This window comes from Choloepus didactylus, chromosome 2 (assembly GCF_015220235.1).
Source record: "Choloepus didactylus isolate mChoDid1 chromosome 2, mChoDid1.pri, whole genome shotgun sequence".
Classification (NCBI taxonomy): domain Eukaryota; kingdom Metazoa; phylum Chordata; class Mammalia; order Pilosa; family Megalonychidae; genus Choloepus; species Choloepus didactylus.
Genome location: NC_051308.1, coordinates 150,355,627 through 150,377,353, shown reverse-complemented (window position 1 = coordinate 150,377,353; position 21,727 = coordinate 150,355,627). Strand labels below are relative to the sequence as shown.

The 21,727-nt window shown below is 34.1% G+C and overlaps 1 protein-coding gene across 2 annotated transcripts in view; it reads left to right on the top strand.

Moving 5' to 3' along the window:
• The window catches only part of BTBD8 (BTB domain containing 8), a 110,701-nt gene that overhangs the window by 81,032 nt on the left and 7,942 nt on the right, over positions 1–21,727 (top strand). For both annotated transcript variants that reach the window (XM_037826653.1, XM_037826654.1), the window contains 7 exons: positions 7,776–7,864; positions 8,288–8,390; positions 14,208–14,390; positions 14,967–15,104; positions 15,955–16,084; positions 18,507–18,568; positions 20,825–21,533. In XM_037826653.1, coding sequence (XP_037682581.1) covers positions 7,776–7,864; positions 8,288–8,390; positions 14,208–14,390; positions 14,967–15,104; positions 15,955–16,084; positions 18,507–18,568; positions 20,825–21,533 — 1,414 coding nt within the window. The remainder of the gene's footprint in view (positions 1–7,775; positions 7,865–8,287; positions 8,391–14,207; positions 14,391–14,966; positions 15,105–15,954; positions 16,085–18,506; positions 18,569–20,824; positions 21,534–21,727) is intronic.

Below are 21,727 nucleotides of genomic sequence, written 5' to 3'. Positions count from 1 at the left end.
AGTACCATAAAACTCCTAGAAGATAATGTAGGAAAACATCTTCAAGACCTTGTATTAGGAGGCCACTTCCTAGACTTTACACCCAAAGCACAAGCAACAAAAGAGAAAATAGATAAATGGGAACTCCTCAAGCTTAGAAGTTTCTGCACCTCAAAGGAATTTCTCAAAAAGGTAAAGAGGCAGCCAACTCAATGGGAAAAAATTTTTGGAAACCATGTATCTGACAAAAGACTGATATCTTGCATATACAAAGAAATCCTACAACTCAATGACAATAGTACAGACAGCCCAATTATAAAATGGGCAAAAGATATGAAAAGACAGTTCTCTGAAGAGGAAATACAAATGGCCAAGAAACACATGAAAAAATGTTCAGCTTCACTAGCTATTAGAGAGATGCAAATTAAGACCACAATGAGATACCATCTAACACCGGTTAGAATGGCTGCCATTAAACAAACAGGAAACTACAAATGCTGGAGGGGATGTGGAGAAATTGGAACTCTTATTCATTGTTGGTGGGACTGTATAATGGTTCAGCCACTCTGGAAGTCAGTCTGGCAGTTCCTTAGAAAACTAGAGATAGAGCTACCATTCGATCCAGCGATTGCACTTCTCGGGATATACCCGGAAGATCGGAAAGCAGTGACACGAACAGATATCTGCACGCCAATGTTCATAGCAGCATTATTCACAATTGCCAAGAGATGGAAACAACCCAAATGTCCTTCAACAGATGAGTGGATAAATAAAATGTGGTATATACACACGATGGAATACTACGCGGCAGTAAGAAGGAACGATCTGGTGAAACATATGACAACATGGATGAACCTTGAAGACATAATGCTGAGCGAAATAAGCCAGGCACAAAAAGAGAAATATTATATGCTACCACTAATGTGAACTTTGAAAAATGTAAAACAAATGGTTTATAATGTAGAATGTAGGGGAACTAGCAGTAGAGAGCAATTAAGGAAGGGGGAACAATAATCCAAGAAGAACAGATAAGCTATTTAACGTTCTGGGGATGCCCAGAAATGACTATGGTCTGTTAATTTCTGATGGATGTAGTAGGAACAAGTTCACTGAAATGTTGCTATAGTATGTAACTTTCTTGGGGTAAAGTAGGAACATGTTGGAAGTTAAGCAGTTATCTTAGGTTAGTTGTCTTTTTCTTACTCCCTTGCTATGGTCTCTTTGAAATGTTCTTTTATTGTATGTTTGTTTTCTTTTTAACTTTTTTTTTCATACAGTTGATTTGAAAAAAGAAGGGAAAGTTAAAAAAAAAAAAAAAGAAAAGAAAAAAGACAAACAAGGAAAAAAAAAAAAAAAAAAAGATGTAGTGCCCCCTTGAGGAGCATGTGGAGAATGCAGGGGTATTCGCCTACCCCACCTCCATGGTTGCTAACATGACCACAGACATAGGGGACTGGTGGTTTGATGGGTTGAGCCCTCTACCATAAGTTTTACCCTTGGGAAGACGGCTGCTGCAAAGGAGAGGCTAGGCCTCCCTGTATTTGTGCCTAAGAGTCTCCTCCTGAATGCCTCTTTGTTGCTCAGATGTGGCCCTCTCTCTCTGGCTAAGCCAACTTGAAAGGTGAAATCACTGCCCTCCCCCCTACGTGGGATCAGACACCCAGGGAAGTGAATCTCCCTGGCAATGTGGAATATGACTCCCGGGGAGGAATGTAGACCCGGCATCGTGGGATGGAGAACATCTTCTTGACCAAAAGGGGGATGTGAAAGGAAATGAAATAAGCTTCAGTGGCAGAGAGATTCCAAAACGAGCCGAGAGATCACTCTGGTGGGCACTCTTACGCACACTTTAGACAACCTTTTTTAGGTTCTAAAGAATTGGGGTAGCTGGTGGTGGATACCTGAAACTATTAAACTACAACCCAGAACCCATGAATCTCGAAGACAGTTGTATAAAAATGTAGCTTATGAGGGGTGACAGTGGGATTGGGAATGCCATAAGGACCAAACTCCACTTTGTCTAGTTTATGGATGGATGTGTAGAAAAGTAGGGGAAGCAAACAAACAGACAAAGGTACCTAGTGTTCTTTTTTACTTCAATTGCTCTTTTTCACTCTAATTATTATTCTTGTTATTTTTGTGTGTGTGCTAATGAAGGTGTCAGGGATTGATTTAGGTGATGAATGTACAACTATGTAATGGTACTGTAAACAATTGAAAGTACAATTTGTTTTGTATGACTGCGTGGTATGTGAATATATCTCAATAAAATGATGATTAAAAAAAATAATAAAAAATAAAAATAAAAAAAATCAATTATTAGTTTCTCCAAGAGAAAAGGAGGAAAATGAGAAACAATCAAGGGTCTTTTTCTCACCTCTTACCTCATTTCTGACTTGGTAATGAGATGGATTGGGATGGGAAGAAGAATTAATGTAAGTAGTTTTGAAATATAAGGAAAAGTGAAAGTTGCACTGTTTTGCTCAGTTTGAAAAAAAGTTAATATAATTACCATAAAAAAATGCCTGTATGACCTGTGTGGCTATGGAATTTTTTCCTAGCAAGTGATTGCAGGTTACTTATGTGGGCTAGAAGATATTTTACTATCAATATAAGGATTTTTTTCCCTTAGCTCAGTCTAGCTTTTCATTGTATAAGTCTGAAACATTACTTGTATGAATTGAATAAACTTCTCTATATCAAAAAAAAAAAAAAAAAAAAAAAGACCTGCCCTACTTCAGATACTAAAGGGAGCCCTACCGACAGAGAAACAAAGAAAGGAGAAAGAGATATAGACAATTTTAACAGACATATATAGAACCTTGCATTCCCAAATCACCAGGACACTCATTTTTCTCTAGTGATCACGGATCTTTCTGCAGAATGGACCATATGCTGGGACATAAAACAAGCCTCAATAAAAAAAACCAACAACAAACAATTGAACATATTCAAAGCACAATCTCTGACCACAATGGAATACAAATAGAAGTCAGTAATTTTTGAATTATAACTCTACTATTTACTTCCTACATGATATAAAATACACAAACTCTAATGACAAATCAGTGGTTTTGAACTCAATGTAAAAAATTAACTCAAAGTATATCAAAGACCTCAGTATAGAAGACAGTACCATAAAACTCCTAGAAGGTAATGTAGGAAAACATCTTCAAGACCTTGTATTAGGCGATCACTTCCTAGACCTTACACCCAAAGCACAAGCAACAAAAGAAAAAATAGAGAAATGGGAACTCCTCAAGCATAGAAGTTTCTGTACCTCAAAGGAATTTGTCAAAAAGGTGAAGAGGCAGGCAACTCAATGGAAAAAGATTTTTGGAAACCATGTATCTGACAAAAGACTGACATCTTGCATATATAAAGAAATCCTACAACTCAATGACAATAGTACAGACAGCCCAATTATAAAATAGGCAAAAGATATGAAAAGACAGTTCTCTGAAGAGTAAATATAAATGGCCAAGAAGCACGTGAAAAGATGTTCAGCTTCACTAGCTATTAGAGAGATGCAGATTAAGACCACAATGAGATATCATCTCACACCAATTAGAATGGCTGCCATTAAACAAACAGGAAACTACAAATGCTGGAGAGGATGTCGAGAAATTGGAACTCTCATTCATTGTTGGTGGGACTGTATAATGGTTCAGCCACTCTGGAAGTCAGTCTGGCAGTTCCTTAGAAAACTAGATATAGAGTTACCCTTTGATCCAGCAATTGCACTTCTCAGTATATACCTGGAAAATGTGAAAGCAGTGACACAGATAGCTGCATGCCAATGTTCATAGCAGCATTATTCACAATTGCCAAGAGATGGAAACAACCTAAATGTCCTTCAACAGATGAGTGGAGAAATAAAATGTGGTATTTACACATATGGAATACTACGCAGCATTAAGAAGGAACGACGATGTCGTGGAACATATGACAACATGTATGAACCTTGAAGACATAATGCTGAGCGAAATAAGCCAGGCACAAAAAGACAAATATTATATAAACCCTTATCAGATAAATGATTTCCAAATATTTTCTCCTATTCTATGTATTGTATTTTTACTTTCTTGATAATGCCCTATGATGCCCAAAAGTTTCTGGTATTGATGAAGTCTAATTTATCAATGTTTTCTTTTGTTGCTCACGCTTTTGGTGTAAAATCTCAGAATCCATTGATTAAATAAAAGTCTCTGAAGATATTCCCCTATGTTTTCTTCTAAAAGTTTTATAGTATTAACTCTTATATTTAGTTCATTAATGAATTTTGAGTTAACCTTTCATATGATAAGAAGTAAGAATCCAAATTCATTCTTTCGCTTGTGGATTTTCTGTTTTTCCAGCACCATTTGTTGAAGACACTGTTTTCTCCAAACTGATTGGACTTTGCTCCTTTGTCAAAAATCAACTGGCCATAGATGTGTGGGTTTATTTCTGGACTTTGATTTCTATTCCATTGGTCTATATATCTATCCTTATGACAGTACCATACTGTTTTGTATACAGTAGCTTTGTAGTGAGTCTTGAAAACAGTAAGTATGAGTCTTCCACCTTCATTCTTGTTTTTCAATATTCTTTTGGCCATTTGGGGCCTCTTGCAATTCCCTATGAATTTGAAGACCGATTTTTCCATTTCTGCAAAAAAGGCTGCTGGAATTTTGATAGGGATTGCATTGAATCTGTAGATCACTTTAGGTAGTATTGATATCTTAGCAGTATTAAGTCTTCTAATCCATGAACATGGGATGTCTGCCCATTAATTTAGGTCCTCTTTAATTTCTTTCAGCATTGTTTTGTAGTTTTCAGTGTAAGTCTTTCACTTCTTTGATTAAATTTATTCATAGATATTTTATTCTTTTAGGTGATATTGTAAATGGAACTATTTTCTTCATTTCATTTTCATATTGTTCATTGGTGTAGAACACTACTGATTTTTTTCTTGTTGATCATGTATCTTTTAACTTTGGTGAATTAATTTATTAGTTTTAGTAGCTTTCTTGTAGATTCTTTGGGATTTTTCTATATACAGGATCGTGTCATCTGCAAATAAAGATTGTTTTACTTCTCCAATTTGGATGTCTTTTATTTCTTTTTCTTTCCTAATTTTTCTGGCTTGCACTTCCTGTACAATGTTGAATAGCAGTTGTAAAAGCAAACTTCCTTGTCTTGTTCCTGTCTATTTATCTCATTTGTAGGGCAGGTTTTCTGGTGAAAAACTCCTTCAGCTTTTGTTTATCTGTAAATGTAAATTCTTGAAGGATAATTTTGTCAGATATAGAATTCTTGGTTGACAATATTTTTTGCTTTAAGGATTTTAAGTATGTTATCCTTCTGCCTTCTGATCTCCATAGTTTCTGATGAAAAATGGGCTGTTCTTATTCAGGATCCCTTGTATGTGAAAAGTTGCTTCTCTATTGTGGCTTTCCGGATTCTGTCTTTGGGTTTTGACAATTTGACTATGATTCTTGATGTGACTGTCTTTAACTTTATACTGCTTGCAGTTCATTGAGTTTCTTCGATGTGTATATTCATGCCTTTCATCAGATTTGAGGTTTTTTTAGCATTTATTTATTGAAATACTTTTCTTCCCTATTCTCTCTTTCTTGTCCTTCTGGGACTCCTGTGATACATATGTTGGAAGCTTGATGATTTCCCACAGGTGCCTCAGGCTCTGTTCATTTTTCTTCATTCTTTTTACTTTCTGTTGCCCACACTGCATACTTTCGATTGTCTTATATTCATTTTCACTTATCCTTCCTTTTTTCTGCTCAAATCTACTGTTGAACCCCTCTCGTGAATTTTTCACTTCATATTATACTTTTCAGCTCCAGAATTTCTATTTGATTCCTTTTTTCCTGATTTTTCTCTCTTTAGTTTGTTCAATGTTTTCCTAACTTCCTTTAGTTATTTTTCCATGGTTTCCTTTAGCTCATTGAACAAGTTTTTCACCAACTTAAGGCAGTTGATTTTACATCTTTGACTAATAGTCCCAATGTGTGAGCTTCCTCAGGGATAGCTTCTGTCAAATTCTTTTTTTCCTTTGAATGGGCCATACTTTGCTGTTTCTTTATGTGTTTTGTAATTCTGGGTTGATAACTGGATATTCTGAGTATTATGATAGTGTAACTCTGGAAATCTAATTCTCCCACTCCTCTAGGATTGTTGGGTTTTTGCTTCTTGAGGGCTGGAGCCATCATTTGTGACTTTTCCAAACCATAATTGCTCACAAATGGGAAAGGAAAGAAAAAAAAAGGAGGCGGTAGGCACAGTATTTTTAAGACTTCTCTGTTATTTCAGGTTATAGGACCTGAAGCATTGTCTGTCCCCCATGGTAGCACCCCAGTGATCAAAAGCAGTGATCAGCAATCAGACCACACACCCCTAGTTTTTGTAGGACAAGGTCCTTATTGCCTACTCTGGTACCAGCAAGACAAACCAAGAACATGGGCTGCGGTTTCTGTCGTTGCCTGCCACATGGTTAGGGGATGAAGGATGGTAACAGCTATATGGATGATGAAATTCACCACTGTTTACCAAAATTTTTTGAGCCTCCTCATCTATTTGGATACTGCAAGGGTTCCATTAAACTCCAGAGTTCAAAAATAGTTGATTAAGACAGTTCTGCCAGTTCAATAGTTGCTTTGGTGGAGGGATCAATCCCTGGAGATTCTTACTCCGCTATCTTCCCACCTGGGTTGCGCCTCATACTCTAATCTGAAGTGTGTTAAGAAACCAAATTATTTAGCTTAGTAAATTATCACTGTATAATCTATATAGTGATAGCCGTTTCTGATTTTAGAAAACTTAGATAATTCTAAGGGAATAAGCTAAGAATCAAGATAATTCCCTTCGCGTATCTCAAATGAAATAAGTAAATTGTTAATATGCAAAGCAAAATAGTCACATTGAATTTTTTATTAAATGTTAGCATAACACTTTTAGGAAAAGGAAATCAAATGAATAAGAATTCATTTTAAAAAGCTGGAAATCATTGACCTTATTAACAAGATTGTGCTGGAGGCATTTCTAAAAAAGCTTTTGCTCTTCTCTGAGAGCAGGGAATCTTCAGAAATACACATTTAGAGAATAAAAATATAAATCAGCTGATTACTGATCTTTATTCAGTGTATCAACCCCAAACCACAATTGATAAATGTTAGCAAAGAGAAGTTGAATTCCATTTAACTTAATTGGGCAACAGATGTGTTTAGGAACATGGTTCAAAAACTGAAAAGATACATGGCGTGGACATTATATATATTACAGAGGTTTAACACTAAAAGCAGTGAGTTGCTTTTACCACTTTCTGTCTACATTTTTTGTTTCTGTTGTTTGTTTGTTTTAGTTCATTGCTTACATGTATGTGCTTTAGAAAACTATGAAATTATGATTTAATTAAATTCTTGATTTTTATCTGATGTCAGTGTAGGTCTTCCCATTGTACATATACTTAGAGTTATAGTTATACTTAGGAAGCAGATTAGACCATATGGTTGAATTGCAATGTGACATGCTAGAAATTATTCTACTACTTATGCTAAAAGAAATATTTAAGCTAAAAGAAATTAAAATAAAAGTTTGCATTCTGGCAGCTAAAAGAGTTCAGGTCTTTCTATAAAAGTATTATCAGTGATACTTGATTTTAAAAGAATAACAGATTTTTGAATTAAGTATATTTATTCTACAGTTTAGATATAGAAATCAGATCATCTTTATAAAACAAATACTTTTAACTTCGGTAAGTTGAAAAGGATAAATGCTGTGTTTTCTGTCAATTTTAGCCTATTCCTGGAAGGTTGGCATCTATTCTAGAATGTTTGATTATTGCTCATTCAGTTGGAGTGGAAAGTCTTTTTGCTGACTGCATGAAGTAAGTGATCTGAAGTAATGCTGACACTATTAATTTAGGGATTTTGTATTCTTCTAAGTTTGTGGGCAATTTTAAATTTCTCCTATTTTCTTGGGTACAATATAAGTAGCTTAATGCTTAATTAGTTGAACCAATTGAGAGAAAATATCAATTGAGATATAATTCAAGATGCTGTGGATCAATTTTATTTTAGCTGAACAATGGTTAGTTATGTTAAAATTTGTACATATAATCCAACATGGGTTTAAAATATGTGTTTACAGAAAGGAAGCATCAGTAAGCCCACCATAAAATTCATAAAACTAACAGTAAAGTTAGTCAAAACACAAATATATGTAATTTACATAATTGAAAATCAAAATATGATTCTTAAAATGGAAAATATTTTTGTTTCTCTAATTTAGAATTCTTTGATTTTAACAGGTGGATTGTAAAACATTTTGCAAGGTGTTGGTCTGAGAGAAGCTTTGCAAATGTACCCCCTGAGATTCAAGAAAGTTGTCTTAATATATTGATTAAGTCCTTGGTAAGTATAATCTGAATACCCTTGTTTGTGTTTTTCATCAAAAAGTATTCAATTTTATAGAGCTCCTTTCAATCTTTTAAATACAAATGAGGAATTTTATTATAAAAGCGAGATGAGAGAACCAATTCCAGAAACTCAGAACCAGTTCAGAGAGCCTATCCTTAACATTATGCTCCTTTAGAACCACTTTTAGTACCAAATTCATCAATCAGGGTTCGATCAGAGAAACAGAACCACTAGGAAGCATGTATTAGATCATGAGCAAAGGAGGCATGGAGACAGGGATAGTGGTGTGCATTGGCTCAGCAATATGGACTGTTACTTACCAAGGTGGATCTGAATATAACACTGCGATTTCTTTATGGCACCATTCCCCAAAGGAATTATTCAACCACCTGATCGCAGTTTGATTACACTGGACCATATCCGTCCTGGAAAAGGCTGTGCTTTGTCCTCTCTGTAATAGACATTTGCTCTGTATTTGGATTTGCTTTCTTTACCCACAGTGCTTTTGCTAAAGTCACCATCTGTGGATTTACAGAACACCTTTATCCACCATCATGGTATTCCACACAGCATCTCTTCTGACTCAGGAACTCACTTCACAGAAAATGAAGTATGGCAGTGGACCCAAGTTCATGGAATTCACCAATCTTAACCATGTTTCACATCATTATGAAGCAGCTAGCTTTACAGAATGGTGGAATGGCATTTTGAAGACTCAGTTACATCACCAACTAGGTGGCAATACCTTGCAGGAATAGGGTAATGTCTTCTAGGAAGAAGTTTATGCTCTAAATCAGTGTCTGATATATAATACTATTTCTCCCATAGAAAGTATTCATAGTCCAGAAATCAAGGTGTGGAAATGGAGTGGCTCCATACATAATTACCCCTAGTGATCCACTAGCAAATTTTTGCTTCTTGTCCCCACAACCTTAAGTGCTGCTGATCTAAAGGTCTTAGTTCTAAAGAGAATAATGCTTCCATCTGGGACAGCAATGATTCTATTGAACTGGAAGTTGAGACTGCCCCTGGCCACTTTGGGTTCCTCATGCCAGTGAATCTAAAGACAATAAAGGAGGGTTACTGATAGATTAGTCCTGTTTATCAAGGGGAAATTGGGTTGCTACCATATATGTGGGTAAATAAGAGGGAGTTCATCTGGAATGCATGTTCTATGATTAAAATAAATGGAAAACTATACCAATTTAGGCAGCACTAATAATGGCCCAGATCCTTCAGGAATGAAAGTTTGGGCCACCCTGCCAGATAAATAACTACAACCAGCAGAAGTACTTGCTGAGGGTAAAGGAAATATGGAATGGGTAGGGGGAAAAGATAATTATAAATACCAGTTACAGAAATGAACACTGCAGAAGTGCTCACTACTGCAGTAGTGCTAACTATTCTATATACATTAACCAAGTATTTTTGTTTTATCCTCTCTCCATTCTCCTACTGTCTAATATAAAATGTATTAATGATAGTTAACTTTATCTTTCCGTATTTAAGAACATCGTAAGGGAGTGTGTTTCAGTTTGAAGAAGGATGAACATCACCCAGAGACAAAAAGGAAGTTTGTATTCTTTTACTGGGACAGGGTTAGCATGTTTTCTGTATGCTAGATGGTTGTATTGTTTTAGGCAGAAGCATGACTTTGTTATTGTCTCCACTTGGGAACTAAGTGTGGTTTAAAGACATGTATATGGGTGCCAAGTTGACAAAGAATGGACTGTGATCACTTTGTAATGTGTCAGCTTGGTTAGGCTGAACTACACTTCCCAGAATTCCCTTCTCTGTATGTTTCTAGTTATGTTGGGCCACAAAGGACAATTTAGTGTGATATTTTGAGGACCAAAGTAAAGCAGGAGTCATTTTTGTGTTTTACTTTAGGAAGATTGGGGCAGGTGCTTTTAGCTCACACATGTTGTTGCTTATCAACTGGGTCACCTTGTTGGGATAGCAACTGGGCCTACAACTGCTCCACCTTGCCCTCGATCCTCCTTCTGCTTCTTTTGACTCCTGGACCAAGTGTGTATTTAGCTCCATGAAAAAAGTGCCAGCATCTCCTGCAAGACCCCCACTTCATAAAGGTTTGAGACAGTAAGAATTGACAGGTTCCAGTCCTTCCTTATGGTTTCTGGTCACACTCTTGGGGTGCAGTTTGTCCTTGTCTCCCCCATTTTGTATCTACCTTCCCTTCTCAACTGCCTGTCCTGTGGACTTCAAACTAAAGCATCAGATATAAAGACCATTTAACCAGTTCCCACAATTGCATAAAGTCAAATCCCTGTAAGAAATTCCTTTATATAGATGACACACCCTTGGATTGGCTTTTCCTCCTTCTTTGTTTCACCCTTCCCAGTGCCTTAAATCCCCTTGGGATCACTTCCCCAAATAAACTATCTACATACAAGCTTGTTTCTCATGCTCTGATTTTTGGAAAAACTCAAGCTAACACAAGCAGTATTGACGCAGCAATTTACTTCTATGAGTTTATCCTACAGATATATTCACATATATGCAAAATAATGTTATATACAAGGTCATTCATTACAACATTGTTTGTATTAGCAAAAATTAGAAACAACATAAATGTCTATCAGTAGAGGACTGGTTAAATGACATATCTAAATGTCATATCTATTGTTAAGAAAACTAAAGGCGTTTAATACATGGAATGTATAAAGAAGTCCTTCAGTCCTACAACCCAACAACAAAAAGAAAAAAAACTAATTTTAAAATGAGAAAAGGACGTCAATAGACATTTCTCCAAAGAAGACTGTTATTTCATGGCCAATAAGCACATAAAAAGATGCTCAACATCATTAGCCATTAGGGAAATGCAAGTCAAACCCACAATGTGATACTACCTCACATCCAATAGAATGGCTACTATTCAAAAACAAAGATAACAAAAGCTGGTAAGGATGCAGAGAAATAGGAACCCTTGTTCATTGTTGGTGGGAATGTAAAATGGTAAAGCTGCTGTGGAAAATAGTTTGGCAATTCCTCAAAAAGTTAAACTTAGGATTACCATGTGACCCAGTAATCGCTTTTTAGGTAAATACTCAAATGAATTAAAAGCAGGGACTTGAACAGATATTTATATACCAATGTTCATAGCAGCAATATTCACAGTACCCAAAAAGTGGAAGCAACTCAAGTGTCCATCAACAGATGAATGGATAAACAAAATGTGGCAAATACACACAATGGAATGTTACTCAGTTGTAAAAAAGAATGAAATTCTGATACATGCAACAACATGGATGAATCTTGACGTGTTGAGTGACATAATTCATACACAAAAGGATAAATACTGTATTATTTCACTTACATGAAATAACTATAATACAAAAATTTATAGAGACAGAATGTGGATTACAAGTTACCAGGGGTTGGTGTGGGGAGGAATGGTGAGTCAATACTTAGTGGGTACAGAGTTTCTGTTTGGAATGATGGAGAAGTTTTGGTAATGGATGGTGCTGATGGTAGCACAACATTGTGAATTAATTAATGCCATTAAATTCTATGGTTAAATGGAAAAAAAAAAGAAAACTAAAGGCTCTTTATATATTGATAAGAATAATCAAGATGTATACAAAGTGAAAAAAGCACAGTACAAAGTACTGTACATATTATTGCCTCTCTCCAGTTATATAAAATAAGGGGAAAATTACACACACACACATATACACAAATATACACATATATGTTTTTTTCACACACGTATATACACATACACATAGAGAATGTGTGTGTGTTTGTATGTATATGTTTATATGCATGCATAAAATAACTGGATAGATACAGAAGAAAATAATTATGGTTGTGAGAAAGGGAAATGGGTGGTTGGAAATGGTAATGGAGGAGAAATGGTAGGAAGACTTTTCCTAGTAACACCTTTTATTCATTTTTAAATTTTAAACCATGTGATTATTCAGGCCAGTGTGGAATAAGGTCACCTACCACCTACATTGTCATTTATTTTTCTAATACATTCTAAGCTAATTTTTAACAACTATACTCTATAGCTGTATTTTTTCAAAGCCCATAACTTTATATATATAATAAACACTTTATAGATATCTGCCAAGTTTATTTGAATACCCTACATTTGGTTCCTTTACCAGAGCAATTTCTATAGCAGAGAAAATTGGGCTTATTGCCTAAAACTCTTAGTAATTGGACAGTTATTCAGGAAGTCACCAGGGAGAAAAGGATGGTGGTACTAAATTAAAAAAAAAAAAAAATACATGAATTATAACAAAGTACAATTTTTTATACTAATAAATAGAGAAATTATATATTTTAAAACAATTATTATTAAATGAGTGAAATTTTAAAGTTTCGATGTTCAAGGATTAAATTTATCTTAGCAATTCACTTGTAGACTCTCAGTCTTTAATGATGCTAAAAGATTGACAAATATTTGAAGTGTCTACTATGATCCGTTTATATAGTAGGCACTTGGGAGACAGTGGTGAGCAAAATCAGACATGGTTTCACACTTTTTGAGCATGCAGCCTAGTGAGGGAGACAGATATTAATCAAATTGTTATATTTGTGACTGAATAATTACAAATAAATTAAGCGCTCTGAGGAAAAAAGGCAGGTTCTCTAATAACATGTAAAAAAGGAATCTAATGTAACTGTAGGGATCAGGGAAGATTTAACGCTTGAGTTGAGATCTGATATCATGCGGTCTATGTTAAGGATTTCAGTCTGTCATTTCCAGATTTATCAGTTATCTTTTGCTGTGTAACACACCACCCCAAAACTAAGTGGCTTAAAACCACAATTTGTCATTTCTCACAATTATGTGTTCTGACTGGGGATATTTTGCCGATGTTGCCTGAGCTTACTCCTGCAGCCTTATTCAGCTGGTGGCTAAACTGAATGTGGGGCCTCCCTCTGCATGTTCGCTCTTCTCAGACTTCTCATTGCCTGGTGGGCCCATGAGGGTAAAGACAGAAGCTACAAGGCTTGCATGTTACTTCCACCACTTTCTGTTAAAGCAAATGACAAGCTAGTCCAGATTTAAGGGATGGGAAAATAGACTCCATCTCATGATAATTGGAGCTGCAAAGAATTTGTGGCTATGTTTTCCATCTACTAAAGTCCATCAGGTAACTATTTATTTAATAAATAGTTGTTAAGCATTGTTTCAAGAATGAGAAATACAAACATGGATACAATATAGACATTTGTAAATTGTCATCTTTTCCTTTTCCTAGGGGCACATGGAATTCATGAATTGTCATTACATTTTTCATAGAGATCAGTATTTGTGAATGTTTTTTCCTCTGGTATAAAAATGAGTCATCATTATAAATGAATAAAATATAAAAAGTAGAGTCTTACCTAATTAGAGAGGGGAAGAAAATCACTGATAATTTCACAATAATAAAAATCACAAGATAATTTTTAATTTTTATAAATCTGCAATAAAGAACATGTATATTAAGTCAGAAAAGAATTTAAGGCTATGTCATTTAGGCATACAGTTATGAATGATATCTATAGGCACAAAAATTGATTCAGTAGTGAAAATCTCTGGAAAGTCAAGTTTATCTTTGTAGCTCTATTATAACTTTGCTCTTCCCAGCTCAGGGTTTGCCCTTTTGGATAATCCGAATGAATAAACAAATAAATATTGTATGTAAAATTAATGACAAAGACTTCACTTACCTGGAATTTTGTTTTTGCAGGAAACATCACAAGAGAACAAAAGTATTTGATTTGCTTAGAAAGTTTTTTTATGAGCAGTAATACCATCTAAATTTTTCCCAATATTTTTTAAATTCTAAGAATGATAAGAATGCTGCTTTTCTTCTGACGGAAAGTGACAGACTAATCATCAGTCTACCCAGAGTGAAGTGGACAGAAGCAGCAGTGACCATGGCATCTCGGCTCCAAGAAGAATGTATTGTGTTTATTGTAGAAAATTTCTCCAAAGTCATTCAGACTCAAAATTTTGCTCTTTTCTTACAGGTACTATGTCTAAAATTATATCCTATATTTAGTCCCATTACTGTGTTCCCCTTTTTAATTATGTAAAAGCTTTTAAATGTAGGTTGCCTTTATTAAATTAATGTGATTTAAAGAAACTCCACAGCAGATGGTATGTTTGCATAGGATTTAGAGAAGTGATGGACAGGATTTTTGGCTCACAAGATAAGGAGGGGAAGAGGGACAGGTTTGACTGTCCTGGCAAGGAACAGTTTAATTCTGGCCAACTCTGTTCTTCAATAAGCATAAGCCACATTTTAGAAACCAAAGTCATAAAGATATTGTTTTGGTCAATAATAGAATTATAGTCCATGCAAAATTCTGCATCTTACTGGGAACCTACTTTCTCTAAAATTAGTTGTTGAATATAGAACCCTCACTACTTATTTTTAGGTTCTGTTATTAGGACTATATTGGTTCTTAAGGACTGTGTGTGTGTGTGTGTGTGTGTGTGTGTGTGTGTGTGTGTATGTTTTACAAAGGAAAGAGAGAGCAAATATGAATTTCTTATGTATTTTACATGTAGTCTAATTAAATATCAATTTCTGTGTTTTATAGTCACAAGCAATGAGCAGCACAGCTGATCTATTGGACAAAATTTTAAAAGCAATTGAAGAAAACATTACCACCGAGAATAGTTGCTCTTTTCTTATGGCTCTGGATATGTTATTGAACTGTGAAAGTACAAAGGAAATGGTATTGAGTACAATAAAATTCATAAAAATGAAGTAATAGTTGAACTGTTTTAAGATTTTTAAATATATGTGTAAAATTGCTGAGGATCATTGAAGCTAGGTGATGAGTACATGGGGGTTTGTTATGCTCTTTACTTTTGTTTATGTTTGGAATTTTTTTATAATATAAAGTTTTTACAATTCCATTTACCTTCAAATGAACTTATTATAAAAGTTTAGAATTTGGCAATTTGGCCGGTAGTTTGGTACTTACCAATATTAATTGGCACAGCATAACTCTAAAATTTCTCCCCCATCACTGCATTAAATTTTCTTAATATAAAATTTTTATATGGAAAAAATTTAATTATTAGTATCTTTTTAATAAAGTATTCTTAATTCCTTTTTTTTCAGAAAAAAATCACTTTAAGATTGTATTGACTGAGAAAAAGTAAAATTAAAATATTGCTTTCTTCTGTGTAGTTAATCAGTTATAATTAAACTAACCACAAATTATTGTCATTTGTATTTGTTCAACAAGAATGATTAAAAATTTTCATAAAACTTATTGTATAGAGTATTTGACCTTGTAATGTCATAGTTGATTTGAAAAGGCTATGGAAGATATTCAGTAAAGGCTATTAGTGGTTTAAAATAATGTTTGTTTGAAAGGGTAGGTTTAGCTTCATGCTTCACTATAAAATTCTGTTTTTGAAAAGTAATCCTTCATAAATAACATGTACCCAATCTGAAAAATCTGAGTGATGACATCATTGATCTAGCTTAGGAGTAAGTAGATTCAGAAAGGAGTAATGACTGGTTGCTATGACAATGTAGCTCTCACCAGCTGCTGATTTGTTGCATGAACACAGGGTTTTACGTGCAAGATCCAGGCCCTGCGTGATAAGCTGTGGATCTTCCTGGTTCAGTCTTTCTATGCTGTTCGTCACACAGAAAGCTGGAAGCTGATGAGCACAGATCATCAACAGAAAATCCAAGCAAGTATGTTAACCTTGAGGTTTTTTATTCTTATATTATGATCTTTGTGACAGCAGGTATTTTGAGGGCAACCTAGTAAGTGGTAGAATTAATTTTTGTGTGTTTGTGTTCAATAATAGGTTGCTAATTGAATCCAGTGATGGTATGTTTAGGCAGTTTTAATAAATCATGATTTTTTTGATGTTGTTATAAAGTGAAACTTACTTCCTTTTTATATATATCAATTTTTTATCCTACTTTATGTTAGCAAAAATGTTTCAACCTAATTGGCTTAGCAAAAGCATTCTTGTAAAGAGATTAGAAATATAGGAAAATGTAATTCATGTAGAACAGATTACCAAGCATACTTTCTCCCCCTTTTTAAAATATGTTTTGCCATAAAGCTTGTCCATCTCTTGCATATTATACCCTTCCTTGTAGTTTTACCTAGATTAGAGGGCTTTATTTCACAATTGATTGGTTCAGTGATACGGTATGTGCTATTGCGGACTGCCCCTCAGGAGCCATGCAGTGGTCTCTGACATTTAATAGATACTATTTGAAACATTAGCATTGAAGAAAAGAGGTATGTTGCTCAGAAAATGTCTTTGTTTCAAAAATAATAAAAGAAATTGTTGACGGTGTGGAACTGAAAATGGCTTCATGACTATTTTTGGGTTAAAGCAGGTACCTAAGAAAAAATATTGGCAGATTCAGCAAGTGTACTTTAAAAATATTTTAAGTTAACAAACGTTATTTTATGAAACATTTTTTGTACTTTGAAACATGAAAGCCATATGTGATTCAATAGTACATAGATATGTTAAATTCCTTAATGTCAGAATGTGATCTGTCTCGTGTTATTGAACAAGACATGATAGTGTTAAATATCAGATGTGATCTGAAGAGCACTTTTCAAAGACATTCTGTCTTTTTAAACAACAGTAAAAATTTTGAGGAGGTCTTCAGAAATTGGAATTTTTTTCTTTTTAGCTATCTCTGTGCTGATTTTAGATGACAGTTTATCTTTAGTATAAAATCTATACAATGTGAAGAAACAAGATAAGATTGGCATTCCTAGAGTAGGTGTCATTCAACACTCTATTCTGATTGGTAGCAAACTTTGTTTTTCACTATTTTAGAGGATTTCATAGGTAAGTTGAGCCTCAAACAATGTTCTTTTATTTTACTTCTTCAAGTGCGAATTTAAAGCATATATAAATATACACACATCTAAAACAACATTTTACTGGCAATTGAATTAATTGTCAAAAAGAACTTTTCATCCTATTACCTTTTATCAGTGTAATAAGAAATGTCTTTTTAATCTTAAATATGTTGAATGATAATGAGTCCTGACTTAGCATAATTACTGCATTGGGGAACTCCGGATAAAGGAATGCTCCTGGGTTGTCTTTGTTATAACATTTCTTATGTTCCTGTTGAGTTACTGACCTTTGGGAAATATTTTGAATTAATTTCTTCTTGTATATTATTGTGCAGAGTCATTTGCTTACTGTGATTCAGTCATTATAATGCCGTTTCCAGGATCCTGCTTTGTCTTACAGCACTGATCCTGAATAGAGATGCTGGAAGATGCATGTCAGAATTACAGAGAATTTAATGTATTTTTCATCAGCTGTTTTTATAAAAATCAAATAATGTTTGGAGATTATATATATTTCTTCAAAATATATTTTAAAGCCCCATAACATGCAAAAGGAAGAAATATATTTGCCAAAGCATATTTATTTCTCTCATACCATTATTCTTGTATATTTTTCTGACATCATTCAACTAATAAACATGAGTTCTCAAATAATTCCCACATAAATCTAAACCATAAAATGGATTTTTTTTTTTAATTCTGAAAAGGATGTTGTGGGCTTAGAGATTGTTTCTTGTTTTATTTTAAACAGAGCTCTCTTTTTTTCTCTTTTTTTTTTTTTCTCCTTCTCCATGACCTACCTCCAAAACCAGAAAATATTTGTAATTAATTTCAAAAGTATTTTTACACTTTTTAGGATAAGTATGATCTTATATTTAATAGTTTGTAAAATAGTACACTTGTCACAATCTATAAATTTTTGAAATTTGAGAAACTGAAATGAGACTAGTTTCTCTAGAATTTCACAGGTTGAGAAAATTCTGTTTTTGTGAAAATATGTGGATTTACTTTGTGAAATAATATCTTTCTCATTTTATTAATTTTAATAACATGAAATCCATAGGGTCCAGAGAGTAAAATTGTGAATGATGTTCTTTTATTTAAAAAAAAAATTCTAAATAAATTAGGAAATTGTTTATGTATACTGGATTCGCTTCAGTTTTTTTGAAGTTATTTCCATCCAAACATAACCTTTTTCTGCTAGCATGCTACTTTCCCTATACTTCTATGGTAATAATAATGCTTCCTATAAAATTAAATTGCTGTTTCTTTCTACAGCTGCATTTGACAAAGGTGACGATCGAAGACTTGGCAAAAAGCCTGTATTCAGTAGCTCTCAGGTAAACATTCTAAATTTTCTAAGTATAAATGAAAAAGGCACCAAATAATTTTATTTTTTTTCTATTACAGAATGATTTTTTAATCCATTTTTCATTAATTGAAGATATTTCTTAATGGGAATACTTTTGGGTCTTTTTTTAAATTAAGTGAACATTTTATAAATTTTGAAATGTTTATTTTTTTATATCTATCTGACATAGCATTTCCTTGAAAACTTTTTTGGCAACTAACATATTGGATCTATTCCAGTAAGTCAAAAATTGTCTAAAATTCTAGACCTAATTCAATATCTGTTTTTCGAATTAACCTACTGCTTGCGAAAGAAGGTTTTTGTTCCAGTTTTCTCTGTGCTGAAGTTGAAATTCACATAATGTGTTTTTGATCTGAAAAAGGCAATTAGTACAATTCTGTTTTACTCTAAAAGTTACTTCATGTAATTCTTATAACCTGAAATACATTTTTCTTCCAAAAAATGTTGTTAGTGTTGGTTAGGGTTCCAAGCCCATTTATAGACGCTCACTTAATTAATAATATATTTGAAGTCCACAATTATACTAACCTAGTCCATGCATTACAATGATATTATGGAGACATACATTGAGAGTACATAGAATCCTAGAATGCTTGCTCTGTATAGGACCAATCTCCACCCTGTAGAGATGCAGAATCCGAGGCCCAGGGGAGTTAATGACTTCTTAGATGTTTTAAGTCTAGTTAGAGGCAAAGCCAGGACAAGAATCTAGATTATTTTATCATGATACCCTGCTTTTTTCTAAATTTTATCCATGTTTTCTCTCCCTCTCTCTCTCTATAGGTAGATAGATAGATAGACAGACAGACAGACAGGCAGGCAGGCAGGCAGGCGGGCAGACAATAGATAACACATACACACATATGCATATCCATATATGGGTAACTTTATCAGACAAATTTTTTATCTAATTAGAAGCTCTCCATATTTATAAATAGACTTTGAACTATATGTCAGTATGTCATTAGGTTTAATGACTCAACACACACACACACACACACACACACACATATATATATATATATATTTTTGAGCACCCACTATGTGATGGGTATGGTACTAAAAATTTTGGGTAAAAAGATGAAGACAACACAGGCTTTGCCTCCTACCTTTACAGTCTCATAAAGCTTTCCAAAGAAAAAAATAAGTATTTACACAAAGAATAACTTACTATAATCTTTTTTCTTTTTTTTTTCTTTATTAGAGAAGTTGTGGGTTTAGAGAACAATCACGCATAAAATACAGGGTTCCCATATACCACCCCATTTTTGTATAATCATAAAACTAAAATTCCAACCAACCTTTTAAATTTTGTTGTTCCCATCCATATCAGGGTTGGTTCTAAGCAAGGGGTTCTAGGAGTGCCCTCTGTTTTCCCCTCTTTACCTATTTCAATTATTTGTAGGACCCCTTTTTCCTATTTACCCCCAGACAACCCATACTGTACTAACTGTACTATTATCTTGTTTCTTCTTAAAAAAAAAAACAAAAACAGGTTTTTCAGGTACAGTGTGTTCAGTGTGTCATGTTTCTTGGGAGCTTTTTTTTTTTTTTTTTTCAAAGGGAAATCCAAGAAACAAAGAATTCTTACCACAGATAATTAAATCCTTAATGATAAAATTTCTGGCCTTCGAGGTAGGATTGAAGAATGAATTTTTGGTGAAAATCTTTATAGTGCCCTTCAAATTATATGAACATAGATGATTACCTGCTTGAGGGAATTAGATCCATGATCTCAAGTCCTACTTCTGTTTCTTACCTGTAGGTGACCTAGGGAAAGTCATGTACCTGCTTTAATCTCCAGTTTCTTGTCTAAGATTTGGAGATGGCAACAAGAGCTATCTCACAAGATTGTTGTAAGGATTAAGTAAGATGATATATGAAAAGGGCTTAATACAGAGCCTAGGAGAGTTGGATATTATTGTCATTCATCCGAGGCATCCTGACACTTTTAGGTATTAATCTCAACCACAACAAACTAAATTAAAATATTGTCCCCTTTAAATAAACATTTTATACTGTATTTCAGATTTGATTAAAGTTGTCTGAAACAACTGAAATGTCCCTCAAAGAAAATTCAAGTTATGATTGGCCCTAAATCATTACATGAACTTTGCTCTTTTTTTCTTTTTGAAAACCTGGGTTATTCAGTCATAAAGTACTATATATCAAAGACTTAAAAATGGTTACAAATGGTTACAAAATATTTTTTTCTTCTTTGTAGCAAAAGAGACAAGCTTCTGACTTGGATATTATAAAAGACAGTTCTTGGAGGGGAAATAACAAGAAAGAGTGTCGGAGTTTTCCCTCTACTAGTCAAAAGATGAAATCGGATGGATTAGGAGCATCCGGACATTCATCAAGTACTAACAGAAATACAAGTAAAACTTTGAAGCATGATAATTTAAAGGAAAAGGATGGTACAAAAGCAGCATCTAAGGTTACAAAAGATTTCAAAACTGGGGGAAAAAATGTTTCTGGAAAGCCCAAGGCTGTAATAAAACCCCAAACAGAAAACGGTGATAATGCGAAGTCAGAAAACATGTCTCCTAGACAGGTTATGGAAAGCTCAGCAACAGCAGCAACAAGTGGACAGAAAAATTCACTAAATGGAAAAGATGTGAAAATTCAGGAAGGGCATATTACAGGTGCCAGACCAAAGGTACTTGCTGGAAACTTAAATGCACAAGCCAAAGCAAAACCTTTGAAGAAAGTGACAGGGAAAGATTCTCCACGCCTCAATATCACAGGGCCTGCCAGCAAATCTACAAATTCAAGTACGGAATTATTGATTTCCACTCAAAGTCTGGATGAACCAAAAGAAAATGGATCAATAGGAGAAGAGAAACTCTCTGATCATAAATTGTCCTTTTGTGATTCTCAAAGACAGACAGTGATAAACACTGTGCAGAATGTCAAAACTTCCACTGTAGGTGGGTTTTAGCACTCTAATTTTTATAGCTCCTAACAGCTACAATTCCTAGAGAAAAATCAAGCTCTGTTTGGACTTTTATTTAGTTTCAAATGCCGAAAGTATTTATTTACATGTATTCATACAAACCAAGAGAAAACATAGTTCTGCCCACTTTATCATTTAATTTTGTTTTAGTGTCTGACCAATGAGTTT